This window comes from Triticum urartu, chromosome 1A (assembly GCF_056163025.1).
Source record: "Triticum urartu cultivar PI428250 chromosome 1A, HENAU_Tu73, whole genome shotgun sequence".
Taxonomy (NCBI): Eukaryota; Viridiplantae; Streptophyta; class Magnoliopsida; order Poales; family Poaceae; genus Triticum; species Triticum urartu.
In genome coordinates, this window is record NC_141873.1 from 60646203 (window position 1) to 60662182 (window position 15980).

The window sequence follows — 15980 nt, forward strand, 5'->3', positions numbered from 1 at the left end:
CAATTGGGAAGTTGAAACAGTTTGCTCCTGCAATAACCAAAGCCAAGGAGATGACATGTTTCCTTTATCCACATCATGCGACCTTGGCATTGATGAGGCATCATACAAAAAAGAGAGACACTGTTAGGCCTGGAGTAACTAGACTTGCTTCGGCATTTCTCACCTTGCAAAGTCTTGCTGCTAAGAGGAAGCAACTAATGGATATGTGTTGTAGTCCCACTTGGGAAGATTGCAAACACACAAGAACAAAGAAAGGGAAGGTGGCTCATGCCACAATAATGAGTAGGGAATTTTGGAAAAAATGTGTCTCTTTGCATCAAGGTATGGTTAGATGAACCACTAATTCTGTCTTGTTTCATCGTGTCTCATCATGCCACAATAGTTAGATACTAATGTTGTGCTTTTCTATGTTTTATGTTGGAATGCAAGGTTTTCGAGCCTTTGGTGAAGTTACTTCGGTTGGCTGATAGTGATGGGCAGTCCATGGCCTCTATGTATGGACAAATAATAGAAACACAGAAGGCAATAATGCTTGCGGTTGAAAGTTCGGAGAAGGATTACAAGGTGATCAGAACAGCCATGGAGAGCAAGATGAATGGGAGGCTAGATACCATATTGCACATGGCAGCATATGCCTTGAATCCTTATTATAGCTATACTACCACAAGCATCTTTACTGATGTATAAGTCATGTCCTGGTTGATGGAGGCTATTGAACAATTTTATCATGGTTATGATGACAAGCGGGATAAAGCGCTTATCACAGACTTTCCCAAGTTTAAGAAGAAGGAAGGCATGTTTGGGAAGGTGGCTGCCACAAGAGCCATTACCAATCAAAATTACAATGCCGGTAAGCTTGTTCTCAGTGATAATTTTGCCATATTGCATCTCTGGAAGTTTTGGACTGGTGCATTGTAGTTTCAATTTTCTATGAATGTAGGGGAGTGGTGGGCAACATATGGACTACAAACTCCTACCTTGATGCACATGGCTTTGAGGATACTCAACTTGACCACAACTTCATCCGGATGTGAAAGAAATTTGAGTTTTTTTGAAAAAGTAATTCTCAACTTGCAAATACTCAAATCTGATCCTTCTTTGTTTTTGACAAGATGTGAATCTCTAAGCTTCACTTTGCAATTTGTAGGTAGATGCAAAGAGGAGAAATAAACTAGATGTGCGTCGTAGGGACGATCTAGTTTATATTCAATTCAATGGAAGAATGCTAGACAAGCGAAAGAAGTACTCATCATCTTGTGATGTCCTCCTTGGTGAAGATGCTTCCACAGCCCAAGATTGGATATGTGAAGATGCTTACATTGATGATGAGATGGGGGAAACCGAAGATGACAATGCAATGGAGCCTCGTAGAAGTCAAAGGGTGAGAGAACTGCATGAAGTGGAAGAGTTCGTTTCTGATGATGAAGATGACGTTGTGCCTATCAATGAGGATGAGATAGAGTTCGAGTCTGATGATGATGTAGTTGGGGATGGGATAGAAGAAACCAGTGACAATGGTGAGGAAGACCGTATGCAACCTTGAATCCTATGCCAATGAAAATGTCTTATGCTTGCTAGCAGCCTAGTACTTTATTTTGGAATTTTGGTTGTGAGTTGTGAGAATCAGAGAGCAAAGGAAGGACTATGTGCTAATTGGCGTTTGGCTATGTGCTACTTCTAGCAAAAGCAAAGTAGCAAGAAACTATGTTATTTATGTTTTCTGATGACCTTGTTAAACTTGTTTGAACTTTGAACTATTCTGGACCTTCTTCTGTATTTGCTTGCAAAGCAGCAAGACTATTATATGCACTGCCGTAGTGTATTGTTTTCAACTATTAAGTGTATCTACCATGTAATATTTATTATATATGCACTCTTTGAGACATGCAAAAATAGTACATGTGCTGATGTAGTGTTGTCCTACTTACTATCACATGCACTGCCGTAGTATGAATTGCTGCCCTATTTGAATTTTGGAACATGCAAAAAAGGGCATGTGCTATTATTATATATTGATGTAGTGTTCTGTAGTATTGTCATATTTAAAGGCATGCTGTTTTACTGAAGATTGTATCTATTTTTATCTTATCAGTGCTTGAAACCTATGACAATTAAAAAAACTGACCGATTAATAGTCCACCGATAAAATCGATTAATCGTCCGATTTCCCGATTAATCTCTTATCTCCAGCCGACCGAGACGATAACGGTAAGCGATTTCCCAAATAGTTGTATTTGATACTGGTTCAGTTGCTAACAGTAGTAACTCAAAACGGGAGTTGCAAAATAAACAGAGACTAGTTAAGGGCGAGGTGATGAAGAGAGTTGGAAGTGATTCCAAGGTTGATATGATCACCATCGCACACTCCCTTTACCTTCAGGATTAGTGTTGAACCTAAAATAAATGTTATTTGATGTTTGCGTTGAGCATAAATATGATTGGATCATGTTTATTGCAATACGGTTATTCATTTAAGTCAAAGAATAATTGTTGTTCTATTTACATGAATACAACCTTCTATGGTCATACACTCAATATAAATGGTTTATTGAATCTCGATCATAGTAATACACATATTGATAATATTGAAGCCAAAAGATGCAAAGTTAATAATGATAGTGCAACTTATATGTTGCACTGCCGTTTAGGTCATATTGGTGTAAAGTGCATGAAGAAACTCCATGCTGATGGAATTTTGGAATCACTTGATTATGAATCACTTGATGCTTGCGAACCATGCCTCATGGGCAAGATGACTAAGACTCTGTTCTCCGAAACAATAGACCGAGCAACTTACTTATTGGAAATAATATATACTGATGTATGCGATCTGATAAGTATTGATGCTCGCAGCGGGTATCGTTATTTTCTGACCTTCACAGATGATTTGAGAAGATATGGGTATATCTACTTAATGAAACATAACTCTGAAACATTTGAAAAGTTCAAAGAATTTCAGAGTGAAGTGGAAAATCATCGTAACAAGAAAATAAAATTTCTATGATTTGATCACGGAGGTGAATATTTGATTTACAAGTTTGGTCTTCATTGGAAACAATGTGGAATAGTTTCGCACCTCACGCCATCTGGAACACCACAACATAATGGTCTGTCCAAACGTTGTAATCGTACTTTATTGGATATGGTGCGATCTATGATGTCTCTTACCGATTTATCACTAGCGTTTGGGGTTATGCATTAGAGACACCTGCATTCATGTTAAATAGGGAACCATCTAAATCCGTTGAGATGACACCGTATGAACTATGGTTTGGCAAGAAACCAAAGCTGTCGTTTCTTAAAGTTTGGGGTTGCGATGCTTATGTGAAGAAGTTTCAAACTGATAAGCTCGAACCCAAATTGGAGTAGTGCGTCTTCTTAGGATACCCAAAAGAAACGATTGGGTACACCTTCTATCACAGATCCGAAGGCAAGATATTTTGTTGCTAAGAATGGATCCTTTCTAGATAAGGAGTTTCTCTCGAAAGAAGTGAGTGGGAGGAAAGTAGAACTTGATGAGGTAAATGCACCTTCTCCCAAATTGGAAAGTAGTTCATCATAGAAATCAATTCCAGTGATTCCTACATCAGTTAGTGAGGAAGCTAATGATGATGATCATGAAACTTCAGATCAAGTTACTACGGAACCTCGTAGGTCAACCAGAGTACGGTCCGCACCAGAGTGGTACGGTAATCCTATTCTGGAAGTGATGTTACGAGACCATGACGAACCTACGAATTATGAGGAAGCAATGATGAGCCCAGATTCCGCAAAATGGCTTGAGGCCATGAAATCTGAGATGGGATCCATGTATGAGAACAAAGTATGGACTTTGATTGACTTGCCCGATGATCGGTGAGTCATTGAGAATAAATGGATCTTCAAGAGGAAGACGGACGCTGATAGTAGTTTTACTATCTACAAAGCTCAAATTGTCGCAAAAATGTTTTCGACAAGTTCAAGGTGTTGAAAACGATGAGATTTTCTCACTCGTATCGATGCTTAAAATTCTGTCCGAATCATGTTAGCAGTTGCCGCATGCTACCTCTTGAGCACTGCGTTCGTTTTCGCCGAAGAGGAAGGGATGATGCATCAAAGTAGCGTAAGTATTTCCGTCAGTTTTTGAGAACCAAGCTATCAATCCAGTATGAGGCTACGCGCGAGTCCCTCGTACCTGCACAAAACAAATAAATCCTCGCAACCAACGCGATAAGGGGTTGTCAATCCCTACACGGCCACTTACGAGAGTGAGATCTGATAGATATGATAAGATAGTATTTTTGGTATTTTTATGATAAAGATGCAAAGTAAAATAAAAGCAAAGTAAATAACTAAGTATTGGAAGATTAATACGATGAAGATAGACCCGGGGGCCATAGATTTCACCAGTAGCTTCTCTCAAGAGCATAAGTATTTTACGGTGGGTGAACGAATTACTGTTGAGCAATTGATAGAATTGAGCACAATTATGAGAATATCTAGGTATGATCATGTATATAGGCATCATGTCCGAGACAAGTAGACTGACTCCTGTCTGCATCCACTACTATTACTCCACTCATCGACCACTATCCAACATGCATCTAGAGTATTAAGTTAATGAAAATAGAGTAATGCCTTAAGCAATATGACATGATGTAGAGGGATAAACTCATGCAATATGATGAAAACCCCATCTTGTTATCCTCGATGACAACAATACAATACGTGCCTTGCTGCCCCTACTGTCACTGGGAAAGGACACCGCAAGATTGAACCCAAAGCTAAGCACTTGTCCCATTGCAAGAAAGATCAATCTAGTAGGCCAAACCAAACTAATAATTCGAAGAGACTTGCAAAGATAACCAATCATACATAAAAGAATTCAGAGAAGATTCAAATATTATTCATAGATAGACTTGATCATAAACCCACAATTCATCGGTCTCAACAAACACACCGCAAAAAGAAGATTACATCGAATAGTTCTCCACAAGAGAGGGGGAGAACATTGTATTGAGATCCAAAAAGAGAGAAGAAGCCATCTAGCTAATAACGATGGACCCGTAGGTCCGAGGTAAACTACTCACACATCATCGGAGGGGCTATGGTGATGATGTAGAAGCCCTCCGTGATCGATGCCCCCTCCGGCGGAGCTCCGGAACAGGCCCCAAGATGGGATCGCATAGATACAGAAAGTTGCGGCGGTGGAATTATGGTTTTGGCTCCGTATCTGATTGTTTGGGGGTACGTAGGTATATATAGGAGGAAGGAGTACGTCGGTGGAGCAACAGGGGGGCCACGAGGGTGGAGGGCGCGCCTGGGGGGGGGGGGGGGGTAGGCGCGCCCCCTACCTCGTAGCCTCCTCTTTTGTGTCTTGACATAGGGTCCAAGTCTCCCGGGTCTTGTTCGTTGAGAAAATCACGTTCCCGAAGGTTTCATTCCGTTTGGACTCCGTTTGATATTCCTTTTCTTCGAAACCCTAAAATAGGCAAAAAAAACAGCAATTCTGGGCTGGGCCTCCGGTTAATAGGTTAGTCTCAAAAATAATATAAAAGTGGATAATAAAGCCAATAATGTCCAAAACAGTAGATAATATAGCATGGAGCAATCAAAAATTATAGATACGTTGGAGACGTATCAAGCATCCCCAAGCTTAATTCCTACTCGTCCTCGAGTAGGTAATGATAAAAACAGAATTTTTGATGCGGAGTCCTACTTGGCATAATTTTAATGTAATTCTTCTTAATTGTGTTATGAATATTCAGATCCGAAAGATTCAAGATAAAAGTTCATATTGACATAAAAATTATAATACTTCAAGTATACTAACAAAGCAATCATGTCTTCTCAAAATAACATGGCCAAAGAAAGTTATCCCTACAAAATCATGTAGTCTGGCTATGCTCCATCTTCACCACACAAAATATTTAAATCATGCACAACCCCGATGACAAGCCAAGCAATTGTTTCATACTTTTGGTGTCCTCAAACTTTTTCAATCTTCGCGTAATACATGAGCATGAGCCATGGATATAGCACTATAAGTGGAATAGAATGGTGGTTGTGGGGAAGAAAAAAAGGGAGAAGATAGTCTCACGTCAACTAGGCGTATCAATGGGCTATGGAGATGCTCATCAATAGATATCAATGTGAGTGAGTAGGGATTGCCATGCAACGGATGCACTAGAGCTATAAGTATATGAAAGCTCAACAAAAGAAACTAAGTAGATGTGCATCCAACTTGCTTGCTCATGAAGACCTAGGGCATTTTGAGGAAGCCCATCATTGGAATATACAAGCCAAGTTCTATAATGAAAAATTCCCACTAGTATATGAAAGTGATAACATAGGAGACTCTCTATCATGAATATCATGGTGCTACTTTGAAGCACAAGTGTGGTAAAAGGATAGTAACATTGTCCCTTCTCTCTTTTTCTCTCATTTTTTTTATTTATTTGGGCCTTTTCTCTTTTTTATGGCCTCATTTATTTATTTGTTCTATAACTACATGATCATGCAAGGCAATATGACAATGAGGGAGTGTGTCATAATAAACGGAACGGTGGAAAGTTGCATGGCAATATATCTCGGAATGGCTATGGAAATGCCATAATAGGTAGGTATGGTGGCTGTTTTGAGGAAGGTATATGGTGGGTGTATGATACCGGCGAAAGGTGCACGGTATTAGAGAGGCTACACTACTAGGGAAAACCCTATACACAGAATCTTAGTAGCAGCGCAGCTCAAAAAGGAGCGCTGCTGCTAATTAGCAGTAGCGCGGGTGTGGAAAACCCGCTACTGACAAGTGCTTAGCAGTAGCGCGCTCGGCGTAACCCGCGCTGCTACAAATATCGACCGATAGTGCCCACCCAACTCCATTTAGCAGCAGCGCGCTGCCGCGAGCCGTGCTACTGCTAGCAGTAGCACGGTTTTTCTGAGGTCGCTGCTGCTAATTTTCAAATCGGGCACACTTTTGGTCCCGATTAGCAGTAGCGCTTGTACCGAAAGTGCGCTGCTGCTACTTTCTTAGCAACAGCGTGTTTTACGTACCGCGCTACTGCTAATCCGCACCCACCACCTTTTCCCCACCCGTCCTCCCCCTCCCCCAAATCCCTCCTCTCTTCCGCCACTCCCTCCTCTCTCTCTCCATACGTTCTCACATTGATCTCTAGCCCATGCGCCCCTCCTCCTCCATGGCACCGAAAGAGGGCGCCGCCTCGCGCCATCGGCATCTAGGAGCTCGCCAGTCTTCCACCGGCGTCTAGGAGGCCACCGCCTCACGCCACCACGCCGGAGACCTAACCACTGGTGACCAGCCCCGCTACTCCCTCCATCTCCTTCCTCTCTCCCTCGGTTTTCTCTCTCTCTCTCTCTCTCTCTCTCACTCTCTCCCTCTGGTTTGACTCACAATTCCATGTCCATGCCCATGCAGGTAGTCGCCATGGACGACCATATCTGGCATGGTCGGGAAGAGGAGCCCCACGCCGCTGCCTTGCTCTTCCATGGAAACAGGCCCTCCTCCAACAGCCACCGCCGGATCTGGTCTGCCGCTGCTCGTTCATGCCTCCGGTGACCCCAACCATCGCTGGATCGAACAACTGCTGCCATTGAAAACACGCACGGGATCGAGATATTTTTTTTGCTTTTGAAAGTAATAGTAGTAGCGCGGGGTATAAGACCCGCTACAGATAATTAGCAGTAGCGTTGTACTGCAACGCACGCTACAGCTAACCATGTATAGCAGTAGCGCGTGTCAACACACGCTACTGCTACAAGTTAGCTGTGGCACCGTATCAATAGCGCGGGCGCCCGCGCTACTGATACACCCAAAACCCGCACTACTGCTAGGCTTTTCCCTAGTAGTGCTACAGCAAGTATGGAAGAGTGAGAAAAGTGTGTATAATCCATGGACTCAACATTAGTCATAAAGAACTCATATACTTATTGCAAACATCTAGTAGTTATCAAAGCAAAGTATTACGCACATGCTCCTAGGGGGATAAATTGGTAGGAAAAGACCATCGCTCGTCCCCGACCGCCACTCATAAGGAAGAAAATCAAAAAATAAATCATGCTCCGACTTCATCACATAACGGTTCACCATACGTGCATGATACAGGAATCACAAACTTTAACACAAGTATTTCTCAAATTCACAACTACTCAACTAGCATAACTTTAATATCACCATCTTCATATCTCAAAACAATTATCAAGTATCAAACTTCTCGTAGCATTCAACACACTCATAAGAAAGTTTTTACTATTCTTGAATACCAAGCATATTAGGATTATTTAAGCAAATTACCATGCTATTTAAGACTCTCAAAATAATCTAAGTGAAGCATGAGAGATCACTAGTTTCTATAAAACAAATCCACCACCGTGCTCTAAAAGATATAAGTGAAGTACTAGAGCAAAATTACATAACTCAAATGATATAAGTGAAGCACATAGATTATTCTAACAAATTCCAAATCATGTATGGCTCTCTCAAAAGGTGTGTACAGCAAGGATGATTTTGGTAAACTAACCAATAAAGACTCAAATCATACAAGACGCTCCAAGTAAAACACATATCATGTGGTGAATAAAAATATAGCTCCAAGTAAAGTTACCGATAGAAGTAGACGAAAAGAGGGGATGCCTTCCGGGGCATCCCCAAGCTTTGGCTTTTAGGTGTCCTTAGATTATCTTGGGGGTGCCATGGGCATCCCCAAGCTTAGGCTCTTGTCACTCCTTTTTCCATAATCCATCAAATCTTTACCCAAAACTTGAAAACTTCACAACACAAAACTTAAAGTAGAAAATCTCGTGAGCTCCGTTAGCGAAAAAAAATAAAAGACCACTTCAAGGTACTGTAATGAACTCATTCTTTATTTATATTGGTGTTAAACCTACTTTATTCCAACTTCTCTATGGTTTATAAACTATTTTACTAGCCATAGATTCATCAAAATAAGCAAACAACACACGAAAAACAGAATCTGTCAAAAACAGAACAGTCTGTAGTAATCTGTAGCTAGCGCAAGATCTGGAACCCCAAAAATTCTAAAATAAATTGCTGGCGTGACGAATTTATCTATTAATAATCTTAAAAAATAATTAACTAAATAGCAATTTCCAAATAAAAATGGCAGCAGTTCTCGTGAGCGCTAAAGTTTCTGTTTTTTACAGCAAGATTAACAAGACTTTCCCAAGTCTTCCCAACGGTTCTACATGGCACAAACACTAATTAAACACAACCAAAACAGAGGCTAGATAAATTATTTATTACTAAACAGGAGAAAAAAGCAAGGAATAAAAATAAAATTGGGTTGCCTCCCAACAAGCGCTATTGTTTAACGCCCCTAGCTAGGCATAAAAAGCAAGGATAGATCTAGGTATTGCCATCTTTGGTAGGCAATCCATAAGTGGCTCTCATAATAGATTCATAAGGTAATTTAATTTTCTTTCTAGGAAAGTGTTCCATGCCTTTCCTTAATGGAAATTGGAATCTAATATTTCCTTCCTTCATATCAATAATTGCACCAATCGTTCTAAGAAAAGGTCTACCAAGAATAATAGGACATGAAGGATTGCAATCTATGTCAAGAACAATAAAATATAAGGGCACATAATTCCTATTTGCAACAATAATAACATCATTAATTCTTCCCATATGTTTCTTAATAGTGGAATCCGCAAGGTGCAAGTTTAGAGAGCAATCATCAAAATCACGGAAACCTAACAATTCGCACAAAGTCTTTGGAATCATGGAAACACTAGCACCCAAATCACATAAAGCATAGCATTCATGATCTTTAATTTTAATTTTAATAGTTGGTTCCCACTCATCATAAAGTTTTCTAGGGATAGAAACTTCTAATTCAAGTTTCTCTTCATAAGATTGCATCAAGGCATCAACGATATGTTTAGTGAACGCTTTATTTTGACTATAAGCATGAGGAGAATTTAGCACGGATTGCAACAAGGAAATACAATCTATCAAAGAGCAATTTTCATAATTAAATTCCTTGAAATCCAAAATAGTGGGTTTAGCAACATCTAGGGTTTTAATTTCTTCAATCCCACTTTCATCAATTTCAGCGTCAAGATCTAAAAACTCCGAATTCTTGGAACGCCTTCTAGGTAAAGGTGGATCATATTCAGTCCCATCATTATTAAGATTCATATTGCAAAACAAAGATTTAATAGGGGACACATCAATAACTTTGAGATCTTCATCTTTATTTTCATAGGAACTAGAAGAACATGCTCTTATAAAGGCATCTTTCTTAGCACGCATCCTAGCGGTTCTTTCTTTGCACTCATCAATGGAAATTATCATGGCTTTGAGAGACTCATTGATATCATGCTTAGGTGGAATAGATCTAAGTTTCAAAGAATCAACATCAAGAGAAATTCTATCAACATTCCTAGCCAACTCATCAATCTTAAGCAATTTTTCTTCAATCAAAGCATTGAAATTCTTTTGCGAAGAAATAAATTCTTTAATATTATATTCAAAATCAGAGGGAATCTTATTATAATTTCCATAAGAATTGTTGTAGGAATTACTATAATTATTAGAGGGATTACTAGGATAAGGCCTAGGATTGAAATTTCCTCTATACGCGTTGTTACCAAAATTGTTCCTACCAACAAAATTCACATCCATAGATTCATTATTATTCTCAATCAAAGTAGACAAGGGCATATCATTAGGATCAGAAGAAACACTCTTACTAGCAAATAATTTCATAAGTTCATCCATCTTTCCACTCAAAACATTAATTTCTTCTATCGCATGCACCTTTTTATTAGTAGATCTTTCAGTATGCCATTGAGAATAATTAACCATAATATTACCTAGGATTTTAGTAGCTTCTCCTAAAGTGATTTCCATAAAAGTGCCTCCCGCGGCCAAATCTAAAAGATTTTCTAGAAGCAAAATTCAATCTGGCATAATTTTTTTGTATAATCATCCACAAATTCAAACCATGAGTAGGGCAATTACGTATCATTAATTTCATCCTCTCCCAAGCTTGTGCAACATGTTCGTGATCAAGTTGCTTAAAATTCATAATATTGTTTCTAAGGGAGATGATCTTAGCGGGAGGAAAATACTTAGAGATAAAAGCATCTTTGCACTTATTCCATCTTGTGCAGGGGAGATCATCTTGTATGGCGTGGGTAAATATTTTATGGCGTGGGTAAATATTTTAAAGTGCCACGAACCGGGACTAAAGGTCCCATTTGAACCGGGAGTAATGCCTGTATGGTGCCCTCGCCGCTTGAACTGGGACTAATGCTCACACTAGTCCCGGTTCGTAATGCAACCGGGATTAATGCTTTTTTCTAGCTGGACCAAAGCCCCTTTTTCTACTAGTGGTAGATGCAGACAGGAGTCGGTCTACTTGTCTCGGACGTGATGCCTATATGCATGATCATACCTAGATATTCTCATAATATGCTCAATTCTGTCAATTGCTCAACAGTAATTTGTTCATCCACCGTAAAATACTTATGCTCTTGAGAGAAGCCACTAGTGAAACCGATGGGCCCCGAGTCTATCTTCTATCATATTAATCTTGCAACACTTAGTTATTTTCATTGCATTTTATTTTACTTTGTTTCTTTATCATAAAAATACCAAAAATATTATCTTATCATATCTATCAGATCTCACTCTCGTAAGTGACCGTATAGGGATTGACAACCCCTTATCGCATTGGTTGCGAGGATTTATTTGTTTTGTGTAGGTGCGAGGGACTCGCGCGTAGCCTCCTACTGGATTGATATCTTGGTTCTCAAAAACTGAGGGAAATACTTACGCTACTTTGCTGCACCACCCTTTCCTCTTTAAGGGAAAACCAACGCAAGTGCTCAAGAGGTAGCAGTACTCTATTCTTATATCTGAAGAAGGTGTCAAGTTGCATTGTTCACATACTGGTTCATTCAGTTGTCGAATGTTCCTTGTTGCTCCTCTCCTCCTCGAGTCGCCGCTCTACGATCAAGATCATCGTTGGCAGTGGTATTCACCATTTTCCCATTGTCGTTAGTATGCTATTAGTTATTGTGGCTTGCTTGCTTCAGTGATTTTTTCATTCCTCCTATAAAATAGTTACGCTATAGGTAGTATCATTGATCATTTGGCTAAACCCCTAAATACTCTATATAAAATATATGCATGAGAGGCCCCTCCGATTTGGGAGAATTTCCCTATAAAATCAAGTGATTTGGGTTTTTGTTCTTGTTGGATGTTGTGGATACATAGTCGAGTTTACCACTAGAGTGCCCCATTGCAGCCATGGCTCATCGTTTGCATGACCAACGCCCATGCCTCACCGTCGACCTTGTACAGGAGCGTCGCTAGGATGCCATGATCAACTTCACTGAAAGAATTGGACGAAGCCGCCCCCTAGTGACCGTCGCTCACCACTACCCAATTCTCGCCGTCCAAGCTTCCTTCACCATATGCGTTGATAGCTTCGCGGTGAGCCCCTCTTCTTTTCATGTCTATCCCCGAGCTGGCGCGTATCCTCTAGCCTGTTGTAACCTAGCACCACCATAGCCGCTCTGTCTAGTTTCGTCACTGGGGCTTCTCAGGTGACCATATGGACCAAGGCATGCTAGTGCGGCCTTTGGGGACCTCTTGCCCGTCTCAGCCTTTGTAGTGCACCGTAGCCTCGCCCTGGTCAAGCCTGTGTTGCTGCCATTGTCAGACCTTGTTGCCAACCTCGATTCTCGTAGTCCTGCTAAACTCCGCCACCATCAATCAGCGCGGCTTTAGCCCAACAACCTGCAAAAGCGAACCACGTCGCAAACCGTGGCATGTAACAAGTTCTCGAACGTCAACATCGTGTCGACGTGATTTGACTCCGCATGGCGAGTGGAGTTCTACAGAGACTTCGGGAAAATAGAGGGGGGGGGGAGTGAATGTTTTAAACACCGGTCAGAACCGATTTCATGTTAGCTTGAAAACCACGAGTGATTTATATGTTTTTATAGATTTGATTGAGGGTAAAAGGTATATCAAAACTGACTTCAGGGAGGGTATGCTGAATTTGGGGGTGATTTTGATATTTCTTTCAAACATATATTAAGGCAAATTTAAGGAAATAAAAAAGCTTAACGAGGCACATCTAGCTCCCGGTTCATCTTTGTGAGCAACTTCACTCAGTCATTCTCCTCATGTAGGCGTCAACCTATAGATAGGATCCTACGAAACATCAAACCGTAAACTGGATTTATTCTTTAGGAGTTGCATCTTCTTTCTTTTTGGATCAATTTGTTTTAGTCCCTGCTCTGCTTTTTTTAGCATGCACTAGGACAATGCCCGTGCTTTGCAACGGGCGGCAGAATATTATTTGTGTGTAACCGATACTTTTGGGATTATTGCACTTTATTATTTCTGGTGTTCGTTGTGCCGCCATGATTGAACGTCAATAGATTGGATGTTTTCCCTCAAAAAAAAAGACAATTGCCAATATAATCATTTGGCTTTGAAAAGCACATCTAGGGGAAACCAAACAAGCTCTTGGTGGATCCAAGGTGCTTCAGTAGCTGGCACTTCTGATCTCTCTTTAGAACTTGGGCGACTTGAACGCATGGTTATGCTCATTACAGGAATCCTCGTTGCTCGCCCTAACCATGCTTGCCGCTGCTAGAAAAAAATTCCGAACACATGGTAAGCAATGAAACAAAATGAGAATGATGAATAAATCAAACATCAAAGAAGTGAAACATCAAGCAAACAAATAATTGAATTCTACTCATTTATTTGTCCAAACGAAACTAATCTAAATGTAATACCCAGTAGTCTTTTTTGCTATCTATTTTTCAGATCACTCTGAACAGAAGTCAAGTAAAATTTCTGGGCAATTTAGCACTCACTGTAGATGATAGTGGTAAATATAACAGGATAAATATGTTGTTTCTTGTGTCTTGTCAGATATAAAAGAGATTTCAAAATGAACCATCCACAGCAGAAAGAATTGCAGGTCACTGTTGCATCACCATCGCCAGTCAATCAGCTGGTCCAGTATAGTAGAGGATATCTTCAAGGTTTTTTTTAGGTATATCTAGAAGGTTTTCCAACTCATAAGTTTTCAGCTTCTCGGCTAAATGTAATATATCAACCATTACTCAGAACAGCAAGGTGCTTGCAACAAATGCAGTATCAAATAAGGAATAAAGCATACATCACACTTGAACTGGAAGTATATACATAAAGCATCACAAACTGCAGCTAGCTTGGCAAATAAAATTTCATTACTATGAAAGAAAATCTAATGGAGCCTATATCCACGTGACAGCTTAAACCTTTAAATGGCAGCGGCAGTACACCATAGGCGACTGAACTGATATAGAAGTCAAAATAATTGTTGATTCAGGACCGGACGGACAGGTACAACAACTGTTCTGAACCTAGCTAGTCATGCCATCTACAGGGGATTTGGAAGACATGGGCAACTGTTCTGAACCTAGCTAGTCATGCCATCTGCAGGGGATTAGGAAAACATGAGAAAGAAGGGGATAATATTGCGAGAGAATATATTGATTCTTGCTTGCTCCCAAAGAATAAAATGCCCGCTCGTATATAGAGCTAACCTAACATTGACCCGAAAGACATGGAGATACTTGAAACTATCAAGCTCAGGCTCCACCACATCTGCAAAAATAGGCTTCAGAATGTCATCGGTCATTATTGAGCTGCATGCATGGTATGCACTTTTGACAATGTCCTTGTACAATTTTCCTGTATTTGTTCAGAAAAGATGCATTATATGTTTGTTCAGCTGAAATGTGTATACGATTTACAATTATCCCCTCCCATTGCAATAACTTCTGCATTAATTTATGCTTGGAAAATATATGTTCGTATTGCAGTGTTCTGAGTTCAACGCATGAGACTACTGTACTGTTAATCATGTCATGAGTGTAATCATGAAACCGTTTGAGACAAAGTGCTGACCTTCTTCGATGAAGGCAGAGAAACCGAAGTCAAATCTGGCGAGCAGGAAGTTCTCGTGCGTGAGTTCCAGTGTATGGACCCATGAAGTGGCAGATGTGGACGACGCTTTCAGAAACCCAATTAGACAATCTGCAATACAGAACGACACCCAGCCTCCAGTGGCGAGGGGGAACTCACGCTTGTTGTGCATCACTTGGGTGACGGCCACGGCGTTGGGTTGGCCACGCCAGCGCCTCGGCAAATTTCTTTCAAACATATATTAAGGCAAATTTCAGGAAATAAAAAAGCTTAACGAGGCACATCTAGCTCCCGGTTCATATTGTGAGCAACTTCACTCAGTCATTCTCCTCATGTAGGCGTCAACCTATAGATAGGATCCTACGAAACATCAAACCGTAAACTGGATTTATTCTTTAGGAGTTGCATCTTCTTTCTTTTTGGATCAATTTGTTTTAGCCCCTGCTCTGCTTTTTTCAGCATGCATGTACCATCGATTTTATCATTGTGTCTTTTTCTTGAATAACCATATATATTTCATTGGACAAATGTGTTACAAAGAGTATACATGTGGTCATCACAGCAGACATACATAGATGTCATGCAATATTGCATCAATGACTTCACAAGAAGTAAAACTAAAATTTCACTTCAGCAGAATCTTGTGCCACGCCAAAACATCACCCACGGTCGACCTCCACCGCCGCTAAGGGGACAACTGCCTTCATACCAAGATCTAGAGGAGCACCTTTACATACAAGGATGCTTTTCGAGCCGATGAACCGGACCGCCGCAAGCGACGAGGCTGAGACTTTGTGGCACGTCAGCCGGGGTTCTTCCTCGTGTCCGCTAGATCCCAGCATTGTTAACTTCATTCGATGACATCGAAGAAGAGGAACACCACTGCATTCTACCATCCATACATCCCATTGCAAGACACCAACCACAACCACAACAATCGACACCAACGCTATCCGAGAGAGTGTTGAGCGCCGACCATCAAACACAAATCTTACCGGATCTAAAGATCGGTAAGAAGACC

The 15980-nt window shown here is 40.6% G+C and overlaps 1 protein-coding gene across 1 annotated transcript; it reads left to right on the forward strand.

Moving 5' to 3' along the window:
* Positions 1-795: 795 nt before the first annotated feature.
* On the forward strand, positions 796-1543 carry LOC147990022 (uncharacterized). Its single transcript, XM_087521160.1, has 3 exons — positions 796-850; positions 941-1059; positions 1148-1543. Exons 1-3 carry the CDS (start codon positions 796-798, stop codon positions 1541-1543), a joined length of 570 nt encoding a protein of 189 aa, XP_087377286.1.
* The last annotated feature ends 14437 nt before the right edge of the window (positions 1544-15980 follow it).

What these genes read in the sequence shown, in the direction of transcription:
- LOC147990022 (XM_087521160.1), top strand. Translation starts at nt 796, where the DNA reads ATGTTTGGGAAGGTGGCTGCCACAAGAGCCATTACCAATCAAAATTAC. An exon ending in CAATCAAAATTACAATGCCG is followed by an intron (nt 851 to 940) that starts GTAAGCTTGTTC and finishes CTATGAATGTAG; the next exon opens with GGGAGTGGTGGGCAACATAT. An exon ending in ATTTGAGTTTTTTTGAAAAA is followed by an intron (nt 1,060 to 1,147) that starts GTAATTCTCAAC and finishes TGCAATTTGTAG; the next exon opens with GTAGATGCAAAGAGGAGAAA.